The sequence below is a fragment of the Cimex lectularius genome, unplaced genomic scaffold (assembly GCF_000648675.2).
Source record: "Cimex lectularius strain Harlan isolate CLEC.00 unplaced genomic scaffold, Clec_2.1 scaffold13, whole genome shotgun sequence".
NCBI classification, from domain to species: Eukaryota; Metazoa; Arthropoda; class Insecta; order Hemiptera; family Cimicidae; genus Cimex; species Cimex lectularius.
In genome coordinates, this window is record NW_019392649.1 from 614,734 (window position 1) to 638,856 (window position 24,123).

At 34.6% G+C, this 24,123-nt stretch overlaps 3 protein-coding genes across 6 annotated transcripts; 2 read left to right on the forward strand and 1 right to left on the reverse strand.

Moving 5' to 3' along the window:
* Positions 1 to 2,707: 2,707 nt before the first annotated feature.
* On the forward strand, positions 2,708 to 5,436 carry LOC106664455. 4 transcript variants are annotated; one of them, XR_001340178.2, is made up of 4 exons: positions 2,708 to 2,844; positions 4,924 to 5,033; positions 5,098 to 5,301; positions 5,359 to 5,436. XR_001340178.2 is itself a non-coding variant. In XM_014390156.2 (4 exons), exons 1-4 carry the CDS (start codon positions 3,096 to 3,098, stop codon positions 5,376 to 5,378), a joined length of 462 nt encoding a protein of 153 aa, XP_014245642.1. In that variant the 5' UTR covers positions 3,061 to 3,095; the 3' UTR covers positions 5,379 to 5,436. The 4 variants fall into 4 exon arrangements, 1 of the variants encoding a protein (XP_014245642.1); XM_014390156.2 differs by lacking the exon at positions 2,708 to 2,844 and adding an exon at positions 3,061 to 3,223; XR_001340179.1 differs by lacking the exon at positions 2,708 to 2,844 and adding an exon at positions 3,397 to 3,596.
* A 547-nt stretch (positions 5,437 to 5,983) lies between these two features.
* On the forward strand, positions 5,984 to 8,931 carry LOC106664428 (carbonic anhydrase 2). Its single transcript, XM_014390130.2, has 7 exons — positions 5,984 to 6,179; positions 6,694 to 6,741; positions 6,815 to 6,982; positions 7,041 to 7,176; positions 8,189 to 8,294; positions 8,348 to 8,575; positions 8,635 to 8,931. Exons 1-7 carry the CDS (start codon positions 6,137 to 6,139, stop codon positions 8,800 to 8,802), a joined length of 897 nt encoding a protein of 298 aa, XP_014245616.1. The 5' UTR covers positions 5,984 to 6,136; the 3' UTR covers positions 8,803 to 8,931.
* Positions 8,932 to 9,237: 306 nt separating this feature from the next.
* On the reverse strand, positions 9,238 to 16,493 carry LOC106664441. The gene is made up of 5 exons (XM_024230562.1): positions 16,484 to 16,493; positions 11,959 to 12,865; positions 10,114 to 10,341; positions 9,633 to 9,753; positions 9,238 to 9,576 (listed from the first exon to the last, which is right to left on the reverse strand). The coding sequence occupies exons 2-5, from the start codon at positions 12,841 to 12,843 to the stop codon at positions 9,344 to 9,346; spliced, it is 1,467 nt and encodes a 488-aa protein (XP_024086330.1). The 5' UTR covers positions 12,844 to 12,865; positions 16,484 to 16,493; the 3' UTR covers positions 9,238 to 9,343.
* Positions 16,494 to 24,123: the final 7,630 nt, after the last annotated feature.

The following is a 24,123-nucleotide window of genomic DNA, read 5'->3' on the forward strand; positions in this document are numbered from 1 at the left end:
GAATGACATAGACATAAAAATAATTCTTAAATTTTCGGAAGTTTCTAATCGATGAAACATCATACAATTTGCAAATCGTGCACATTTGTAGCCAAAAGAAAATTCTGATCATGATTTATTTTTAAAGGATCGCGTATCAAGTCGATTAAAATTTCCAAAAACTGGCATTAACCCATTAATTGTCGTAGAAAGGGATTTTTAAAGGAACTAGAGAAAATAAGCAACAAGGAAGAAAAAAATCTAATCAACATAAATTAATGCTGATTTGACTATATGTCCATTGATTGTACGGTTTAAGATGAAAATAAATAAAAAATAAGAAGAATACTTATTTTTACAGTTGATATAAACGAATTATTTAAAAGAATAAACATTTTCTTTTATTGTTATATTTCGTGATAACAGTTTTAACTGAATAGTTATGCTGACAATGGTCTATTTGATGTTCATTCCGGATACTTCGGGTTAACCATTTGATGGACAACAATTTTTAAAACTGATGATTTTGAAAAAAAGATAAGTAACTTTCTTGAGTACTTGTAAGTTATACTTAATTTGGTCTTCGGCCTTAATAGGAACCAGTGAACGACATAGATCAAATCCAAGAATCACGAAGAGCAAGCAGACCCTAAGACGTCCAATAAAAGACAAAACACTGCATTCAAACCACCTACTTTTTAAAAAATAACAAGAATGGATAAATCACATAATACTTTTAAAAAACAAAAAGCGTCAAAAACCGTTTTAACATGACAATCCTGCAGAAAACTTTCGTGGTCTATATAACGTTTGCTCTGGCTTACCAAACTGCCAAAAACGCGGATCCATTAAACAAAGGATTATTAAGTCCCCCGTTCAATGGGAATGTAGCCCGGGGCAGAGGCATGCGAAAAAGTTTATCAAAGGATCATCTCAGAAACTGACGGCAGAACTACTAAAACTAGGGCGTGCTAGGACTAGAATAATAGTTGTACTGCTAACCGGACACTGCAGATTCTGGAGGCAAATGTCTAAACCCGGACTGGCAGAAACATCCCGTGCAGATATTGCCAAGAAAAAGAAGAAACAGCGGTGCACATCCTCTGTTGGTGCAAAGGCCTGTGAGATTACTGGGAGATAAAAAGCCATGACCTGAATGATACACACAGAAGCCCTTGAAAAAGCTTTGGCTTCTGGTAAAAAGCCTTAAGCTTAACGAGGTGCTCTAGGTTTAAAAAATAAAGTAGATGCACAATAGACCAATACTGGTCGCGTTGCATAGATCGTAAAGAAGCCGGCTCCTATATAATCCAATCTAATCTAACGTTTGCACATTCTTTATTCTTCAGACTGAATTAGAAACATACTAGCAAACAAGCCAAAATTTGCTTTCATTTTCTCATACTTTTTAGTAAGCAAAATTGGAGTTTCTCGCGTTATTTTGCGTATTGATTGTATCTATGATAAATTTGACGAAAATTTGATATCCATAGTTGTTTTTCTCATGTACAGACTGCATAAACAGTTTTTGTGATATGCTTTCAAAGGTTAAGCCTTCACAAATTTAAAAGTTTTTGGTTTATGTTTAAAATTATATTAAATAAAACACCTTTATAAAAAGAAAAAAAAATTCAAATTTTCAAGAACACCAGCAATAAAGTATAATGTGATACACCCTACGTCTCCTAGCTTGATTATCACCGGAGTTTGTTTTATAAAATCGTAGTGAATAAACCACATTTCATCAATTTGTAAGTTGGACTACACTTAACAGCTTTTACATTATATTTATCACCCGAATAGCCTGATAAAACAAACGAAATCGTAAACTATGTTGGTTTGAGTCGTCGATTCATTCCAGGGGGGGGCCTTTTGGAAATGGGTAAAAGTGAATACCGATCGGTTCTGTTCCTGAGACACGTTCCGACCCGGTTGTAGGACAATGGGAGGACGTGCACCTTGAATAAAACACGTAGCGATCTTATTCGCTTTCGCCTCTTGTTAACGCCGTGGGTATCATGCAGGTGGTATGACGAATTTATCGAGTCAAAACCACTCTCTAAAAACCGACATTTACCTATTTATTGGGGATCGACGATCTTTTCTTATAGAAATCTATTAAGATGTCTTCTTTTTTGCATTGGAAAAGGGTCCTCTGCTTTCTTTGAAAGTTGCTCCAAGTTTGGTAATGCCCAAATGGTACCAGCTGATGAAAGCTTTGGCTTTATACGTTAATTTCAAATACAAATAAATTATATACATATTATTATCTTAAATTGATAAAAGACGGAAATAAATAGATAAAGCCCAAAAAATAGTTGCAATATTTAGTGCATCAATGAAACCCCATTTTCTTAGTGTACCCCAAAACTTGTATTATTCAACTGTAAAGAAAGATTTTTTTTTTAACAAACTATCGTCATTTTTATCCTTACAGAACTGATTAAAGGAACTTGAAGCATATAGTACAACTACTTCGGACCTCCAAAGAAAGATATCACAATGGTCTGCAGTTGGACACCCCTACTATTTACTATTTATACTGAATGGCACTACAGCCTGTTTGAGTATATATAATCTAATATATTTTAACAGTGTAGGTGATTTGCATACATCACTCGAGTCTGATAAAAGTGCACTTATCCTCCAGACCTGCTCAAATGTCCAGGACCTACCAATTTTTTATATTGTTCAAATATTCTCATCTAGTCAGTCCGTAGTAGAAAGAAAAAAATTAACATGTTACAACACATTTAATCAATAACAAATGGTGTGAATAGTTTGACCCAGTTATGTTGTAAACTCGATAAAATTACCCTACATCATACACAGCACAAACAATTTACAAGATTCTCTGTTCTTAAGGTAGGAAGCAGATTTTATGTTTGACTTAAATAGAATTATTTAGGTATGACTGGATGATGCATTTATTATTGTCATTTTCTCTATTAAGTATTTACTGTAATTTGTATTTTTTCTTCTTTTATTTGCGAAAGTACGTTGTATCTTTACATTCAAATTGTATAGCTCACATAAAGTTTAAAACAAGAACCTTTATGGTATTTCAAGTATGGTCTTAAGCCAGCTGAGTAGAATTAAAACTAATCAAATAAAACATGAGATTATGTGAAACATTGTGGTTAGGCCTGCAAGGTGATGTGCCTATCTTGAGAGCCCGTGGTCATCTAGGTCTGCCTGTTCTAACAAAACTAGCCAGCGTAGGCAGGCGAGGGTGTTCAGCCAAGTCAGATAAAGTTTTTAATGTAGTGTAAAGCTTAAAATATAGTTAATTGCCAAAATGTAAACTATTTTTATTATATACATATGTTAAATAGTTTCCAGTTATTAAACAGATGTTACAGAATGAATTTCATGATTTTATTTTAAATAAAGCATTTAATTTAAGATTTTACCAAGGTCAGCTTTTTCAGAAATTTCTTTTCAACAGTAGAATTAATTGTTCAGCTCATACTCCCAGGTTATTCCGAAAATTATAAACAATAATACATTTTGGCCTAAAAGTTGGGCAGATCTCTCTCAGAAATATAATTCTCCATTTGATAATTCAACTCTAAATATCTTTCTGGAACGACCAATTATATACTTCAGTGGCAAAAGTAAGTTCAGCTAGCCGAGAAGAGTTTGAGTCTCATGCTGCTTCTACCGATTTTTCTCTCTACCCTCATCTAAACCCTTGCTCTAATATGTGTAGCCTTCTAGCTGACCATTCAAATTTATTGTTTTTCCCAGTTAAATTGGATTTTTAATTTATGGGGAGTTTGTTTATATGAATCACACAGTAGATGGATGATGTGTTGTATACGGTTCTGAGGATGTAGAAGACATGTTTCATTTTGGGTCTCTGTTCTAGGTACTCTGACACCTCTGGCACCTTTTCTTTTTTGGTACAGTGGCTTTCTGCTTCTTATCTATTAGAGTTCCTCAATTTTATAATACATTGTTGCCACTTTATTAGTTAAGTTTTCTTGGTCTCTTCAATCCCACAGTACCTAGATTCATTTATGCGTTTGATCCCTTTAAGGTTATTTTTCTTTTTCTAACTCATTTTATATGTATCTTTTCTTTTTCTTTTTTTACCTCTATAATTTGCTCAACCCCAGGAGACGGTTTATTACCAAGCCGTATAATGGAGTAGGTATTTTACTTTCCATATTAATTATAAACATATGTATATAATTGTATCTTATTGATTTTGGTAAATAAAAATGAACAAATTCAAGAAATTGCACTAATTTCTGCATTACAAGATATTCACCAGCTGCGACCATGATGAATGAACCCAAAGTAACATAACATTTCAATTGGAAAATGCATCATCGGTAGGGTGGCCCAACTCACTTTTGAGTAATTAGAAGGCGATTGCTGAGGTGAAGTTTCATGGTGTTGTTGTTTTATATCCAAGATTTTTCGATACAAAATTATCAAAAGCTTATATTAATATTTTTAGTGAGAACTTTGTAATAGACTTGTTGTGCCATATCTTTAAAACTAATATTTATATAATAATAATTATTATTATTATTATTAATTTTTAAGGGCGTTTTAACGGCTAAGGTCATTTCACGCCCTAACATCCAAACCTTCTATCTTAGGTTAGCTATATCTCTTCTGAGTGCTATAAAGCTCTCTCCAAACATTCACTCGTAATCTAATTTATCCTATTGCCATCCAAGCTTTTTTTTATTATTATCTTGGTTATTCTGCAGACATACTGAGTGTGAAGTTTTAATTAATGAAAACACCCAGGTTCATACAAATTCACATTTAATGTATTTCAAAGCCTTACAGGCTTTTTTTCAGATGTTTCAAGGTCCAAAATGACTCTTGTATAATACTGACATAAATAACTGCTATCTTACTAGTTCTTTTTTTTATAGATTATTAAATTTATATGTATGGTTTCTTAAATTAATTTTTGAATAGAATAATGAATATCGACAATGGGCCAAAACTGTTTTCCAATTACAAGCCACAGCCAAACGGCCAGAAAAACAATCTAATACAAATTGCAATGGACACAATAAATTATCGTAGTAAGATTTTTTTCTGAAAGAAAAATATGTATTGTTTTATTTAAATACTCGAATCAAATTATAGGCTTGCCAAATATACACTCTCATCAAGGTACGAAAGATAGTCAATTCAATTTTAAAGAAATTCCAGCATATTTGGAATTGAAAAACTACGGAGAGCGAGTGAAGAATTTCTTTTTGAACGAAATGAACGGTGAATCGAAAAATAAAAATGGAATTTTGGGGATCAGTTATTCTCAAGCCAAGCGAATCACAAATTCAAACCCACGTAAGGATCATTTCAATACTGTTTCAAGCCAATTCATGTCATTTATTTTGTTACCAGGTCATAAGTGTGATATGTGAAAGAAGAATTGCTCTCTCTTCCTAATTGAGATAAATAAACATATGTTTTTAAATATTTTTTAAATCTTTTTTGTTGATTATATATAACTATTTTTGTAATAACTTTGCTTATTTGGATAATCCTAAGATCTAGTGGTCTAGAATATTAGTTATTATTTTTTATATTTTGATTAAAATTGTTTCGATATTAAAAGTGTTATAAATATTTTCTAGAATCTATTCAAAAATTTGAGAAATATATTTTCAACTTATTCTTTAAAGTGTTTTTCTATTCTAACCAGGCATTGAGTTTTCCAACTATACATCACAAGCGAAATTGAGAATAGAGAATTTATTTAAGTAAAAAAATTGCTATAATTTTAATTTGCATCTTTTTCAATTTAATTGGTTCAAAAATATGACAAAACACAGAAAGGTTTATATCCAAAATTAACTTAATTATAAAAACAAAAAATATAATTACATAAAAAAGTGATGCTAGAAAACCAATCTCCTCCCTGGTTGTAATCCCAGGATTACTTTTATTACAGATCAAACATTGTACAATCATCTAGCTTAAAATGTTAATCTGTTTATGAATCAGACTCTTATTAGCTTGTCAAATGCTTTACAGCGCCTATATAACAATTACCCTGCCAGTCAGTCCTTGGTGCTGAATATTCAAAAGCAGTTATTACCCACCTGCTGTTAGTGAGGATGAACAAAGAAGCAGCTAATCACCGTCTGAAATATCTTATTAGGTCATAGTGACGAAAGTGATGAAGAGGACAGGCTATACTGCATTGATATTACGCATTTTGGGTATTTTGCTAAACTTATTTTTAGGAACTAAGTATTTAGTTAAACTTGTAAGTTATTTTTCTTAAAAATATTATTTTATTTCGCTTTTTACCACAGGTGTTTTGTATTTAAGGAAACCTTGTAAAAATTATCATTAATCTTGGATTTATCTTGTTGATTTATCTTGTACAAATCACTTAAGAGAAGTAAGCTTTTGTAAAACGAGCAGAATAAGTTACTCAAATTTAATAAATTAATTAAAAGATAAGTTCATAGTTAAACCCTCAATTCCACAAGTAAACAAAATTAAAATTTTAAAAAAATTACTTAGATTTTATTATGTTAGTTTCTATAAATTAAGCAAATAAAATTTACAGACATCATTTTTTTATATTATTATTATTATTATTTTCCGATCAGCTCCTCACATTTTGTCTCTTGTATTTTTTTAAGTTATTTTATTTTATTATTTTTTCAAGATCAGAGACAAATTCCATTTCACAATAATTTATATTGTCTTCATTTTAAATTACAGAATTTTGGCAGATTATACAATGCAGGCATTTTGGATATTCTCGTAACGGTTTGTACTGTAAATATTGTATCAAATTAAAATATTTTTTTCTATGGCATTTTTTTTTTTTTTTTGTATCTAGAACAAAACTCATGGCATAACTATTCCCAAAGCTGTTCCGGGTATCGACAATCCCCCATAGCGATTGATAGTGAAAAGGCGATCTCATTGGCGATTCCTGCGCTCGAGATGGTAGGATTTGACAACCTCGTACCCCGGCCAATAACTATTTTCAATAATGGACATTCAGGTACGGATTAAAACAATTGGACCTATACTCTCATATTTACTATTACGAAAAACTTCAGTTGACATTAGACCAATGGTGCCTTTTGCAAAAATATTCGGCGCTCTTCTGCCCGGTGAGTTTGAAGTGCACGGCCTCCATTTTCACTGGGGTAAAAAAAACAACAGGGGTAGCGAGCATGTCATTAATGGAATGAGGTAATGTTTTTATGTCATAAGCTTGTCTTAATATTTTTGTATAGATTTACTTATAACTTAAATTTGAGATTAGGAGACTGTGCTAGGTGAAATATACATTAAGATATCATCCTATTTACATTTTTTTTTTGTGTAAATTCTGAATTTTTAAAAATACTTAAAATTTACTATGGAATTTTTTTGTTTGAAGAAGCTAATGCTTCTTTTTTAATTTGAATTAACCCTATCATGTAAATAATAAGGACCAGTTATTTTAAGTTATTTTTAGACATTTTTATTTTTGATGTATAAAAACTTTCTTTTTATTAACTAATTAACATCAAAGTCAGTGTTATATCTAGTCTATATTTTAAATTTTAATAAACATTTAGCTTTAAAAGAACTCTTTAATTTCCTTTTACTAATATTTAACATTTGGCTTAAATAAAATTATAGGTAGCATATTCTTTACAGGAGGAAAAGATTGGCTTCTGTGTTTATTAAAAAATTGAGATCCTTTTATATGTGCCATCCACATCCTCACACAGCAGAGTCTGAAATCCATCCCTCTGCCATACTTTGCAATGGCCACATGGATAAGTGGCCACCCTGCCCTAGACACAGACATATAAATTAATAAACAAGAACACTATTGCTATATAAACAAACACATTTACAGGTAGAGAGTGAAAGAGAGATAGAGAGATAGATAGATAGATAGAGAGAGAGAGATAGAGAGAGAGAGAGAAGAGAAGGAAATTAGAGAGTGAGAGAGAGAGAGAGAGAGAGAGAGAGAGAGAGAGAGAGACCTCTCTTACAGGATCATTGCAATTTTTCTCTTACAAGAGACAAAAACTCAATTACAAACATCGGTTGTTTGAGTCTCTCAACATTGGAATTTCTTTCTCTGTGGTGTCCATCGCCACTCGGACACACTCAATTACTTGCAGAAAATGTATAAACTCATTCAAGAGCTCTTTGTAAATCCAAATTCATATGTTTTTTAATAACATTTATACAACATTTATTTCAGGTTTGCAATGGAAATGCACATAGTCACAAGAAATCTTAAATACAATTCAATGGAAGAAGCAATGGAAAACAGTGATGGGCTGGCAGTTATGGCTTTCTTTTTTGAAGTAAGTAGATTGCTACAAATTTGTCGGTTATTTTAATTATTCGTTTTTGAAAGGTGAGAGAACATGAGAGTAATGGCTTAGATCCAATTCTAAACGAGCTTAATATGATAAAACACGAAGGGACGAGTTTTATGATTTCACAATCTTTTACATTGTCTTCTCTGTTGCCATTTGACAAGACGATGTTTTATATGTACAGAGGATCGTTAACTACACCCCCTTGCTCTGAAGCAGTTACGTGGATTGTATTTCCCGATCCACAACCCATGTCTTATAAACAGGTATAAAAATCGTAAAAATCAATAGACATTTTAATTTGGTTTGTAATTTTTTTTTTAAGATTTCACAATTCCGTCAACTCTCAATCAATGGAGATAGTTTAGTCGATAATTATCGACATATACAGAGCCTCGGTAAGAGAAAAGTGTATGCTAGAAGGTTCCCGACAGAAACAGCAAACCTGAAAATGTTCTTTCCTAATTTTAGCTCCCCAGAGTTTTGGAACTAATTTGTACACCCTATAAATCAAAATAGTACTTAAATGGAATTAAGTAATGCTTTTCTTGTCAAACATTTAAATATTTTTTTGTCTCGCTCTAGCAAGTTCAAAAATATTAAGCTTTAAATGTAAAAGAAAGCAACTGTTAATTATTGACAATTCCTTACCATTTAGCAACATAGCAATTAATTAAATAAAAAGTCCTTTGTAGAAGACTACATTTGAGTCCATTTGAGTATTTCCATGGACATGGACTAAAAATTTCTTTCTGAAAACATGGTTAGTCATGATTTTATTTTATTGGAGTATTATTATTAAAAATTTAAATTAGGTAAATAAATTAAATTGTATAAAACTTTAAGAAAAATAAATTTAAGGTGGTAAAAGATTTAAGATTAAAATAAATGGATTTTATTACTAGTTAGTTTACCTTCACATATAAATTTTTATATTACTCCTACTATATACATTTTAAAATAGATTTTATCACATTTTTTCTTTGATATTTTGATATATCCACAATTCAATTTAGCTTTGGTGCAGGAAAGTTTCATACTGTGAACCCCGTGACACAGTGGGCGACTCTGTTGTCCGGGGGAGGCCGATGGCAACAACCGGAGGTGATCATGCCGATCACAGATCCGATGATGAGAAGAACTGATACTCCGCACACAGCGCCGCCCAATGTGTCGAGTAAAGCGTGGCTCTGGACCTCAATCGCGTAAAATATACCACCTAAGCAGGCTGCATTTAGCAGACTGAAGGTACCCAGCAAGATATATCCTGCAAAAAAAGTTTGTGTTAAATCAAATAGTTACAAATTTATTAGAGAGTGGTACCTGTCAAATAATTTCTATGCGGTAGCCATCGCCATTTGTTCGTTCTACAACTCAACAAACCTAAAATTAGAGAGGCAAAACCAGCCACAGCACCGAAGTTTAGAAAATACCTCTTTCCAGCCTAAAATCACCAACATATAATTAATAGTTTGATTATTAATTGCAATTAAATTATACTTGTATGTGGTACATATATGTACGAAAATTGGATAAGTTAGTGGCTATTGAAATTGTACTTGAAATGACTTATGAATTTTACTGATTACAAGCAACAAAAATAAAACTTAATCACACATTTTGAGCAAAATAAAATGATTTCGACACAGCGCACACGATAAACATTTATCCTTTCTAACAGCTAAATCATATATGTAATTCCATTTTAAAAAATCTAATAAAACAAAGCACTAAATTTGTTTGTAAATACAAGATCATTTAAATTGTACTAATGTCCAAGTAGCAAATTTTTTTTAATACTCACAATGGATAGAAGATAAAAGCACAGGATTGTCGTCGCTGCACCAGCAGTGAGCATGATGAAACCGAAGAAGCACAGTGTTTCAATTGGAAGATGTATCGTTGGTAGTGTGGCCCAGCTCACTTTTGAGTAATTAGAAGGCGATTTGACTGGAGGCTGAGGTGAAGTTTCGTGTGGCGGCGTAGTTGGAAGTAGAGGTGCTATGCTGCTTCTCATATTCGGTGTAATTACCTACAAGATTTAAAACAGTATTAAATGAAAAGCATGGAAATTGCTCAATCGTACGCATGTACTTGTGTAAATGAGGACTTTTTAAACCAACTTTTTGCATTAAATTTGTTAAAATTGGTAATGGATGTAAAATTATTTTTTAAGAAGCTGGTTTATTAGTCTTTTGATTTTTTTGTGATCAGGAAAGTTGTTATGTTCCCATTGTTACAATTTATAAAGTCAATATAACAAATAGAGTGAGTGAGTGAGTGTGTGNGTGCGCGCGCGCGTGCGTGCGTGTGCGTGTGCGAGTGAGAGAGAGGAGGGAGAGGAAAGAATGGGACAGATAAACAAATTGACAGAAACTGTCAATTTATTAATATTAAAAAGAAAGTAAGTAAAATATTTAAATAAGAGAGGGAGAGTAGTACATATCTTCATGAGAGACCGATTTTAAAGGATCATTTCAACTTTTTCTCTAACAAGAGACAAAAACTTAATTACAAAATACATAAAATCATTCATGAGCTTTTTGTAAATCAAAATTCATATCTGTTTAATAATACGTATACATTTACTTCAGATTTGCAACGGAAATGCACTACAACAGGAAAACAGTGATGGGCTGGCAGTTATGGCTTTCTTTTTTGAAGTAAATTTATAATATTTGATACAATTTTTTAGTTTATTATAAATATGTATTTGTTTTTGATGTCATAGAAAACAAGAGTAATGGCTTGCTTAATCTACTATGAATATAGTCTAATATGACTGAACCCAGTATAGACCCTCGTGTAACATCATGTTTAATCTTTAAATTTCTGTCCGATTAAATATTTTTAATGTAACAGCCCACTAAAAGCCAGAACAAATTTAAGCAGTTCTTTATCATTTCTATTTAAAAAAATTCCTAAGAAATTTATTTAAAAAAAAATTATTTATTTTTAAATATTTACTATCCTTCTTGGGATTATTGCCTTCTGTTTTTCAGCAACTTGCATATTTTCACCCTGGAAATACGAGTTGTACAGTTTGACAAAATGTACAGAGCAAATTAAATTTGTTCTCTTTTGTAAATTTCATACATTTCAAACGAATAATGCAACTAAAATCCCGCCCCCCACAAAAAAGTAGATCTTTTACAGTCTAGCCAAAGTTCTTTTAAATTCTGTAAAAGTATAACCGCAAATAATTATTAATAATAATTTTACATTATTTAAAATAATTCAGTTAACTTTTTAACGAAAACCTTCGCCCTTGTTTCAGAGATTTCACCATTGATATCCAACCCGTTTAACCTTTTTTTTAATTATATACTCGATTGAGAATAATTGTACTATTTTAAGAAAAAAATGCATGGTCGAGTTTGTGATTAATATTAAAATTACACTTTTTATAGAAATGTTTCGTGTAATTTCGTTACAACTACTTTTCAGTGCGTTAAAATTTCTATAAATTCTAAAGAAGGCGGGGAGGTGCGAAATCATTGGCTTTGAATCTAAAACTTTTGTTTTTGCTCGCCTAATTTCAAACTTTTCTAAAAGGTTTACCGTTCGTTTAAATAAAATTCTATCAACTGCCTACTTTTTCTTTTTTTAACTGTCCTGAACGATAAAAAAAAATTATGAAAGTACTCACAGCAGTGTTTGGTTTCCGGTTGGGAGATATCATCCTTTCTAGTGCTGGATCTATCAGTTCAGATTCGAACAAATGGTTGAAAGACGGTAGTCGGATCGGTGTGTGATACCTAGGTACGACCACGTTAGGCATGCTCTTCCCCAAATTGATGTTTTGCCGGTGAAGCTGCGCCTGTTGGAATATGTGCGTCGGAAGCATTGTCGACGATTTGCCAGGGCTCCGGGCGAGGATGGGCCTCCTTGGCGAGGATAGGATGGTCGACCTGGATCGATGCAGGGACCTTTGCTTCTCGACGTGAGCGATCATCGGGGCCAGGACGACCGTGTTCCTCCTTGAGAGTTTCGTCGGGGTTTTTGAAGGAGTCAGCTTCAAAGAGACGGATTTTTTGGGCGTAGAGACCGGCGTTTCCGTCTTGTAAGGGCCGGAACAGCCAAGAGGCGACTCCCTAATAGAAAGATCGCTTCTGAATCCCATCCTGTCTTCTGGATAATCGACGTACTCTTCATTTGCAGATTCGATCTCCTCGTAGCGTCTGTAAAGGGCGTCAACGGAATCGTTACAATCCCTCGTTGAATCCTTCTTCGGGGTCGTCGAACAGCTCGCCTCGCCGTCGGATTCGTAACGGAACGGAATATCTTGGAGAGGAACGACGTATCCGTCTTTGTGGAAGCCGACTGCCAGTTGGTGAAATTCCAGGCCCCTTTTGGCAAAGTCATAGTGCCTGATTGACGGGTTCGCGATTGACCTCCTGCATTTCGGCACGTTCCTCGTAAGCGTTTCTTCCCTAATGTCGACGTAAGGTTCTCTGCACATTTCTAGTCCGTTGTCATCTACGAAAGTCTCGTTATAGGCCTGGAATCCGCCGATTTCCAACCGATTATTCATCGAGTCTCTCCCGACATCCCTCCTGTCTTGAGCGATGTTGAACGCCGCATTATTATAACACTTCTTCGACATTTTTTTTTAAATTTTATAGAACCATCACAGATCGAGTCAGGGACTTGTAGAAGTTTAAAAGGCAACTGACGGTTTGGCGGTTTAAAGGTACCAAGGGGGATGCATTTTGAATAAAAAGAGGAGGGGGAGAGGGAATCACCCTTCCTGGCAGCTGGCACGCGTCTACCCGAGTACCCACCAGCAAAACGACAAACCGAGTCAAACTTGTTTCTATACTGCTAAAGCCTTTTATAATTCGTGATTTAAATTTTTTACTTAATGGAGTTTGTCTAAGTGTTAATCAGTACTCAACAGGAACACAAAAATAACTGAAATTCAAAGCAGAACTTAAATTAAACGTTACATAGGAAGAATGAACACGGTCTGATAAAAGAACAGCTGCCACTCGAAAGTCCGTTAAAAGTCGTTGACGGCACGTGTTACGGAACAGAGGATCCGGTCTTTAAAACGACAAGATAGCAGATATCCGTCGGCCTAGTCATAATGAAACTTACTTTTTCAAAGCAAGGCTAAATAAAAATATCAACAAAATTGTCAGTGATCAAGAAAAGACAAACATTTTACTTCCCTTTCCTAAAAGATGAAAAATTTTCGTTTAACCATTTTTAAAATCAGATTGAAACACTGCGAGTATAGAAACAGAACGAGAGAGATTGATCTGCTGACAAATATAGAGTGAAACTCCTCCATAACTTTCCTTGTGATGCAATTGTTTCCAAAATAATTTTCTTAAAAACTCTTTGTCCAGTGGATCCTGATGCCATTCTTGCAATACTTCTTAAAAACTGTTTTTCATTCTCAATTCCGCTCTTACATATTATTTAATCAATAGTCTAGAGGTCAGTTCCCAACGGAAAAGTAGCTGCATTCTTCCCATTTATTATTCTGGTGACCGTAGAAACGTGAAAAAATATCGCCCTGTTTGTATTCTTTCCGTTACGATATACGACCAATTACTCCATTATTACACTCTGCTAAAATTCCCGAACATGCCTTTATACCAAAATGCTCAACTACCACTAACGTACTTACTTTGCAACACTGTAACTGATCTGTATTTCAATTTTTTTAAAAATCAATTTGATGTCATTTATTTAGATAACACAAAATTTTTGATTCTGTAAATATTGGCCTTCTTTTACATCAAATTCACCAATGGGCTATCAGTTCTTGTTACAACTTATTAGTTCTTCCCTTTCTTTTGAATTGCATGCTTGTTCTGGCGTCCCACAGGAATCTCATTTAGTATAGTTGTTGTTTCTTTTATTTTTTAACAATATGGATTCTTTTATTAATTTTCTTTTTTTCTCTTTTTTTTTTTGTTGTGATTAGTGACCGTTAGTCAATAATTATTCTAAAATCGTGAGATGCGGTCTGGTGTGACGTAGGTTTCGAAAAATATTTTCTTTATCGTGCCAACGTTTCGATCTTTATTGAGATCATCTTCAGGGCTCAAAGTGTTTGTTTTCTGCGTAATTGTGCCATACTTGCGTGTCGTGTTGAGAGTGCCCACTCAGAGGGTATTATCATTTAAAGATCGAAACGTTGGCACGATAAAGAAAATGTTTTTCTGAAACCTACATCACACCAGACCGCATCTCACGATTTTAGAATAATTAGTTCTTATTTTTGCAGTATCTTAAAATTCATCGCGAAATTTTGAATGCTCAGGATGCTTTTTTCGCAAAAGTCTCTCTCAGGAATAGATTAGTAGGTTTCAGATTTGACCACAAATACTTCGAATCCGATTTAATGTCTTACTACCAAGGTTCTAAAAAATTCTGCTCTTCTTATAATATTTCTAATAATATTTTTTCAATATAACTTATATTAAAGACCTAGGAGTACATTGTGAGGGGGCTTATTTAGGAAATTAAAAAGTTAACTTAGGACTAACTAGTTATGTTACACAACCGTTCAACGATTATGAGAATGTTTAATGTTAAAAAAGAATGTTTATCGGAGGCGATTAATCTTTTTATTTTGTTTAATTAAGTCTTTCTTTGTGGCAATATTTAATTTGATAAATATATGAAGTATTGTTTATAGGACAATATTGAAGGAAGAATTGTTATTCTTTTTATACAAGAAGATTCACTGGTCGTATGACAAAGTTTGTCCGGTGCGACTTAAATTCAACAAAAAAGTTCGTATGAGCCATGGTCTGATTCTCAACCCTTTTGCAGATACTCAACTTTTTTTTCAACTATCTACGGTTTTCGTCATAAATACTCTCTTGAACTATTCATTTTTGGGGAAATTCAAAAAGCATTGAAAAGAGCGTTAAATTTCCTTTAAGAAGGCATTCTTTTAGAACTTTCAATTTAATTTTTGATAAAAGACAAAAACAAACACTAAATCTTGCAAAAACTGCTAATTTTGAAATTTGTAAAAAAACTAAATTTGCAACTCCCTCGGAAAACTTCACGGTAGAACTTGGCACATTTAATAACAATTTCTCAGTTTAATGAGCTTTTAGCGGTGCTTTTCTTTAATTACATCGACTCAAAATGTAGAAATGTTATTGCTAAATTGAAAAAAGGGGGAGGGGGTTTAACTAATAATTCACCTTTTTTTGTCCAGGGCAAAATTTATTTCTCAACTTAAACTTGATAAAAAAGCTTAAAAAGAAAGAAAAATGAAACAAAACACATAAAATAGAGACAATAAACATCCCGAACAACCAAATCAGTAAAATTGGACAAAATACAAAATCTACACTAAACAGACACATGAAAAAGAACAACAACATCGTACCAAACTTTATCTAAATAAACAAGCAAGAAAATTCAATGTACTTTTCCTGCTTTAATTTCTCACTGTTTGGGTTTTACAACGTTTGTATTCTGACTGTTTTTCTGTGTTATGTGTAGTTATGAATTAATAAAGGCTTTATTTACACAAAGTATTTATATTAACTTTACATTTCCAAACAAGCTAAATTGACAATGGCCTTAGCCGTCTGTCGAGTTGCTTTATGAATTTTTGAATCTTGAATGAATCCCTGTTTTTGTATCTTTAGAATTACCTTTGATTTTAAAAATTCAAGTGGTCAACCAGGTATTTTCGGTACCGCTGGGCGTGAATGAGGTACACCACAAGCTTACTCCAGTTATCCATTCCGTTAAGGATTGCAATGGCTTCTTCTACATCCAGCTTCAGTTTCCCAAAGTACCTTTGGCGGAACTCTCTCAGAACGGTGGCACACTCATATGAAGTGGAGAGTGTCCTCCGGGACGTTGTAACCCCCGGTCTGGTTTCCAGACTAAAAGATAATTTTCTAAATCGGGCGCCAGATAGCCATTTGACTATCGAATGGGGAAACAAAATGTTGGCTGCCAGGAGATAGCTCCGCGTGAGACGGGAGGGTTCGCAATGGACCAGACTATTGTTAAATAAAGAAAATTTAAAGATAAACAAAGAAATAAAGGTGTGATGGTAAATTAACTATATTTACAGATAACGAAATAAACAAAAGAAACGGTATCCTTATCCTAATTGAACTTAAACTATGTACATGAAATTTTGGCCTTTAACATACGATAAAATGTCCGATGTGAGCACTCACTCTTCTCCGAGAGAGACACGAGGCGGTATCCGATAATTCGAAGGAAAACGATAGTCCGGTAGACGTACAAAAATCCTCGATCACTCTCGTAGGACGACTCGTGGAATCCTGCTCGTGCTGATCTGGCTTCCTCTCCGCTCGCTCCAGTCTCGGCCAAAGTTCAGAGCGCCCGAGACAACAACATCTACGCCAACTCTGGGCCATGACTTAATTACCCGGTTACAACGTTGAGGTTACATAAGGAGCAAATGATGGCGCGGTCCTGTCTCCACGTTGGCAGTTCAGCTGAAGCAATTCACCCTTCGCCCTCAAGACCAGAGACACCTCATAAGCTGTCATATTAGAGCACACCTAGTTTCGCCCTAAGTCAAAATCCAGTCTTGCGTACAAGTTGTGATTAAACTGTTTCTCGCACGGGTTACCAGGTCTTTCCTTTTGCTCTCCTCCCATTTTTTTATCACGTCCGTGGTATTAGAGGACTTCAGTTCTTCCCTACTTACTCCTACACCGTACAGCCTACCTAACTCTGACAGCTGCTTGTGCCATAATATGCCTTTATTTATTACTACATCGGCCAAAAACTGCCAGGTGTGTGATTCAGTACTTTTCTTATATATTTCAAATGCAGACTCAAAGTGTGACTGTATAGTGGTGTGACCGAGCACTCAATATATAATATGTGGTCTGGGGTGCTAATTGGCAGGCAGAGCAGTTTCTTGATGAAGTATTTCTGGACCTTTTCTATTTCCTTCAATAAGTAACCCCAGACCTGCGCACCATAACATACTACAGACCTCAGGGTGCTGTTGAGTATCACCATCTTTTTCTCTAGTGGGATCAGCTTGTTGGTCATTATTTTGCGCCACAGACTATTAACGGCGTATTTAGCGCTGCTGACCTTCTCTCTGCAGTGATGCTTCATCTTCAAGGACTTAGTGAAATTGATACTAAGGTATTAATTTACGCAGTCCACTCTTTCACTTTTGAAAAACCATCTTTCATTTTTCTTAAGTCTTCCGCCTCCCTGCCGACAGACCATAATTTGGGATTTTGTTATGTGTAGTTATTTTGTCCAATTTTTCTGTTTTGTTGGTCGCTGAAAATAAAAATGAATAGTTTAAGACCTACGAGTAGCTTTATGAGAAAATCCGTTGATAGTTGAAAAAAACAAACATAAAATGTTGAAAATTTGCGAAAAGATTGAGAATCGGGGCATGAACTTTTTCTTTGCATTGCACTGTAGAACGTCCTTTCGAATTTTGTCCTAAGAGTAGTGAATCACCCCGGGTAAGTGTTTAGAATTAAAATGATGTTGAAACGTCAATGGCAATTTTTGATGATGCGAGGTGATGAACCTCTCGTATCTTCGTTGTTTTGGCCCGTCACAGAAAACAGCTAGGACAGGCAGACCTAAAAAAATCGGAATCGACCAAACTGACCCTCTTTTGCCAAGCATGATGTGAAATTGGCACAGAAATTACCCCGCGAACGGCCTTTTGTCTTGCGGTCTTAAAGTAAATCATCTGAATGTTGAACTGAACTCGAAAGCCATACTTGTCCATTGGCAACCGTCTATTATTTACCAGGTAGCTATCATAGATTTTGACGAAATTGTAACGAAAGGCTGCAGTTTGCCGTGGATAACGCGAGTCGTTAACACCGAGACCTCCGGGGTCACGGACTCGTTGTGTAAGCCACCGCGCCTTTCCAAACGACCACTCCTGTCCGCTCTGATATACGACTGAAAAACATTAGAAACAACAATTTATGTAGGCTTAGACAACCAGTCTTCTTCATATTTATGTAAACCTGAATAGAAAGAACATAAGTAATAAAAAACCGAAAGTCCAAGTCCCAACTCTACAATGTGGCTTCCTCCAGTTTGACCAATAGGTTTTCTGATTCAAGATTTAATGGTGGAAATTCTCTTATTTTATAAATATTCTTATGGCAGGACATTAATACAATTTATTGTTAAATAAATCTTAAAATATTTTTACAAGTTTATGACGCTTAGTGTAATAAAGCTAAAAGTTACGTATGATTAAGTAAAATAGACAAGTTTAAGTTTTGTTTTACACCAAAATTAACACAACACACACACACACACAAATAATCCAATAAATAGTTGTACTAGGATAAAAAATTGAAATTATTTCGAGAAAAACAGAGATAAGTGCATAAATTACCTTTAAGGTTTATGGTTGTTTGTGTTAAATAATTTGTTATTTTAACATTTGAAAAACGAATAGCTCTCGGATGTTGTTCACACATTGGACACGACGGATGTATTTACGATTTCGTACATGGCACTGATGCACTGTAGTGAGAATAGTGTATATAGTGAGAATTTTTATCTACTTATTTATTTATTTATTTTCCCCTTTTCCTTCCCTACTTCTTCCTTTTAATATATTTTATTAGCTCAAAAAAGTGAAAAAGAGAAGGACAAATAGTGTGATAAGCTCATATTTTCTCGAGCAGAGTTGCTGATTTGAGAAAAATAAACTAATTACGCTTACTATCGTGGTTATCGCCAAGTATTTCATGGATGCTTATAGGCAAGGAGTGCAGAAGTCTATGGGCTGAATGTAATGAGTATAACGTAAGCATATGTTTGTCTGTGATGATCTGATTGCACATTCCGCAAATTGGAGGTACCTCTCGCCCCATCAAATGACCCTTAGTGACTCTACAGTGTCCAATCCTCAACCGTGCAAGAACCACTTCTTCCCTTCTACTATTCCTGAATGAAGTAGGCCGTGCATCTACAGAGCCCTTTATTTCCCGTAGTTTGTTTTCAGGTATATTAGTCCAGACCTGTTTCCATTGACCATTAACTGGAAACTTGTAAACTGCATTCATATCACCCTTTGGGACGTCCCTGTTTTGAAGGCCTGCAATGGCTGCTTCTTTTGCAGCTTCATCTGCCAAACGGTTTCCTTTAGTATTTGCATGTCCGGGAAACCAGGCGAAATAAACACTCTTTCCTTTCAGTTGGATGTGGATCGACACTGTCGGGTAGCTATGTTCAGGAGAACGGGGTGCCACAGAGCAGTGTACTAAGCCCTATATTATTTTGCGTTGCAAGTAAAAATGTTTTGAAATGCATAGAACCTTCCTGTGAAGGAATGCTATATGCGGACAACCTTGCACAAAAATACTGTAGTGAGAGAAATATAAATTCTCTACAAACACAAATGCAAAGCACCTTGAATAAGGTAAACAGATGGCTCTGTGAACATGGTTTCACCGTTTCCCCACAAAAAAACAACTGCTACACTTTTTGTAAAACGGCGTCCACTCATCTCCCCACTCCAGCTACTCTTCCTTGTACATATCCAACTGTCTTCTCTCGTATTCAGATCCAGTCGATACCTGGGGGTTATCTTTGACAGGACACTGAATTGGAATGCGCATATAAAATGATTAAAAACAAAATGCTTTCGTTCAGTGAACGTACTGAGGTCGATTAGTTCACGCTCTTGGGGTGCTGATCGCCGAGGACTCATGATATTATACAGAAATTTAATAAGAACAAAACTGGACTATGGATGTAATGCATACAATTCCGCTACTAAAAATACAATCGGCCTGCTCGACCCAATACAGAATACGGGACTTAGGTTGATGACAGGTGCTTTCCGGAGAAGTCAGACTAGTCCCTCGTACAGCCTTCATGCAGATGTTGGAGAAATGCCTTTAAGTTTCAGACGTGACTTTCTTGATTGAAGTTTTTTGCTAAAATCACTTCCTCTAAGTCACACCCACTAAATCGTCTATTTCCAGGGACTAGTCTGAGATCTGACAGCTCATCACGTATGGGATGGTTAGGGATGGTACGAAAGGATACGAAAAACCTTTCCGCTCTGTATATACACTCTTGCACGAATTACAAATACCCGTACCTCCAGTACAAAAAGAATCAGTGGCTCCCAACCCTCCCTGGACATTTTCCAAACTGAAAATTTTGTATTCGCTTGGAAAATGTCGCAAAGCCCTTACACCTTTTCATGTATACCAGCAGGAGTTTTTGAAAATAAAAAAACTCACTATACGGACGGATCAAGGAGCTCCATGGGCGTGAGAGCTGCGACTATAGGTAGCCCTAGCAAATTTCTTTTCTCTCTGCAGTGCACAAGTTAACCCACCCCTTCGAACGGGGCAAGCGGTAGAAGTCAGCATGTCTGTTAGCTTAGTCTGTGGATATGGTGGCTTCTACACCGAACGTCACGGTGTTACTATCTACCGTGAGCGGAGGTGTCACCCCTAACTTGAGAGACTAAACGTGTGATAAGGCCTATGCGCGTTAAAGTGCCAGGTGCGCCCGTTAAAGAACCTCATTGTCTAAAGACATTGCGACCCCCAATGGGAAACAGGCATGCATCGTCACTATATTCGTTATAATTCACAATTTATTTATTTTTTATTGAGATGGATGTGCAATGCTTGCGCCCGAATAGAATCGGACAATGGGACAATCCTTGCAAGGGAACAAAGCGGAGGTCAGGGGCAATTGCGCCCGTTGCCTTGATGCGAAAAGACGGGTCCGATCGAAACTGTTTCGACCCGATTTTCTTTCACGTTAGAAAATTAATTTGTTTAAAACCTTCATAGATATATTTACAAAATTTCATTGAATACTTGCGAATTGTCTAAGTAATCAACGCTATGGGCACTTTTGCGAAACTAGCCTTTCCTGGGTACCAAAAAGGGTAGCCTTGCTATTTCGACCGCTTAGTATTCAGTTCTTTAAAGGCCGTTCGAAGGAAATTTTCATTCCGAACGTGTTCTCTTCTGTTTAGGTTACTGGGCTATAATTATTTCGAAATGCGGAACCCCTTGCATGCAATTCGGCCATGTAGCGTTGGTCATTGTCAATATATGGCCCTTATCAATTAGTGTAATAGAAAGAATACCCCTCGTTATCTATTTTTTATGTTTTCTTTTGGTTTTCAAACTCGAACCTGGGAGTTTGGTTTCCGCGTTCTTTCAAACCCCACCTTCAATGTGGAATTACTGTGAACGGCGAGATGGTCCATTGTTTTGATTACGAGCGAATTCCAGCCTTGCAATTCGAAGATAATCTTAGTCTATTACATAAATTGCTCATACGCTGTCAACATCGCACGGCCTCTGATTTTCACAATGAAAAATTATCTCACATCCCTCTTCATTTTGCCAAAGAACTGAACATTATCAAACATTATACTATATTTTATACATCCAGAAAATGTGGGCTTATCAAAATACAATTTAAAACAAAACCGAAAAGAAACTCAACTGTGCTATTTGTGAAATTTGTAAAACACTCGACCTTCAAGTGTAAGTTCTTATGTAAATAAGCTTATCAGTACACAAAGATCAAATTCTTCTACTTCTCTTTTTTATTTTGTCTTACAATTCTTCTATTATTTCTTCTCATAATATGCTTTGTAATACATCTTCAACTTTGAAATAAGCCTTTTTTTATTGCTTTAGCGTCTTTCTCCAATCAGTTCCTCAATACATTTTTTATGAAAAATTGTCTCATACCAACCAAGAACTGAACATTTGGAAACATATATTTTCATGAAATGTGGGTTTATCAAAATATAATTTTTAACTAGATAGTTGGAAACGAACTCAATTATGTATTTTGTGAAATTCACAAGTCCTGAATCATAAGTTGTTATGAAAATAAGCTTATCTGTGCGCAAAGGCGTTTGTGTTTGACATTTTTTTTTTGTCTAACAATTTTTCTGTTAATTCATCTCTTTCTTATGGTTTGTATGACCTTTTCCCTTGTTTTACCGTCTGTCTTCTCAAATTAGTTCCTCACTATTTATTTAGAGCCTGTTTTCTTGATTTATCTACAGTAGTACTTTTTTCTGTCCAGTTTGTTCTTTCCTTAGTATGCCTATATGATAGATGACTTGTTCGATCGTCTAAAATCATTGTGTGTTTTTAACGATAAATTTATTAATGTTTGTACACACTTTAGTCCTTTATCATTTTGAATGAACTTGGCAAATCATATCCAATTGTCAAAAGACAACGCAGACATAAGCGGCACAGTTGCAAGTATGAACAAAACGCAGATTCATCACTTATTTTTTCAAGACCAAATTAAATTAATTTAAAAAATTAAATAAACCTGGAGAAAATGGATCGCCTTGACTCGTTCTTGTTTGAATAGGAGAAAAAAGTCCAAATCTTAGGATCTAACATAAATCCTGCTTTGGAAGTTTACTGTTTTGCAGGTGCTTTACTCCATTTGTTTTTCTTTTCATTTTCTTTTTGTTTTTCTTAATCAACGCATATTACAACTATTTCATATAGGGTAACAAGTGACAATGCAATGGTAAATTAACAACAAAATATAAGAAAAAACATAAAGAATGGAGAAACTACCAACTGAGTACCATAAGGAGACAGTCATAATAGTTTGATTAATAAAAATTTATAAACTATTTTGTCAGTTTTTTCACACTCACGTCCTCATTGTCATGTTTAGAAGATCTTTAAAACATTATATCTTCAGTCCGTGGAAAGAGTTGAATAGTGGAAGATTTTTATTAAATTTACTTAAAGGATTTTTTGTTTAGGAGGTTTGTGAGGTGCTTGAGATTTTAGCTGAACCCCAGGCTTTTAGTCCTTACGTCCATATTGGTTTTAGGTTTCGAGACGAAAAGATCGTTCTTACTCTAAATAATTGCTGAATATCCTCCGAAAGTTAAAACGGTCGTTTTTATCTGCGATGGAATACAGCTGGGTCCACTTGAGACAGCGTGGGTGCCAGTACACTACCCTGAGGAACACCAGACTGGATGGGATAATATGTAGAAAATTAATTACCTCCAGTTACTCGTAAAAACCGAAAGTATGAGATAGTAGGTAGAAAAAAGCAAGTTTTAACTTAATGGCCATTTTATTAACTTGATTTCTAAGTAATTTATTCAGATTTAATTTGTACCAGTGAAAATCTATCAATCAACCAAAGTTTTAAATAGATATCTAAAGATTTTTTTAAAGTCAATTAAAAATTCAAATTTGAATTATACTCGCAAAAATCTACCAATTTATCAAAGTTTTAACTTGATGACCTGGGACCAAGTTTGCCTTTTTGTAAAAATAGTAGTAGTTATAGCAGCATTTTATTTGTCTTCAGGGAGGTCCTTTACAAACAAAGTTACAATACTAAAGTTAAAAAATAAATGTATTAAATAAAATAGCCCTTTCTTTGTAGTACAGTTTAAACAGATACCAGTTGTCCTTCACTTTCACTGAAAATTATCAAATTTTTTATTTACAGGAAAACCAGCGTTGTTAAAATTTGCCCATTTTTAGTGTGAACATTGGTTTTGTTTATTTGATTTTAATAACTGTGATCACAAAAAATAATATAATAAAGCATAGGGAACTTTTGTTACTAAAGTCGCATTCTTTGTGGGCATTCTCAATACGACACACAAGAATGACACATCTACACGGAAAACAAACACTTTGAGCCCTGAAGATGATCTCAATAAAGGTCGAAACGTTGGCATCATAAAGAAAATGTTTTTCTAAAACCTACGTCACACCAGACTGCACCTCATGATCTCCAAATAATCATTGGTTAACGATCACAAAACACTACACATTCTTTGTAAGGTTTC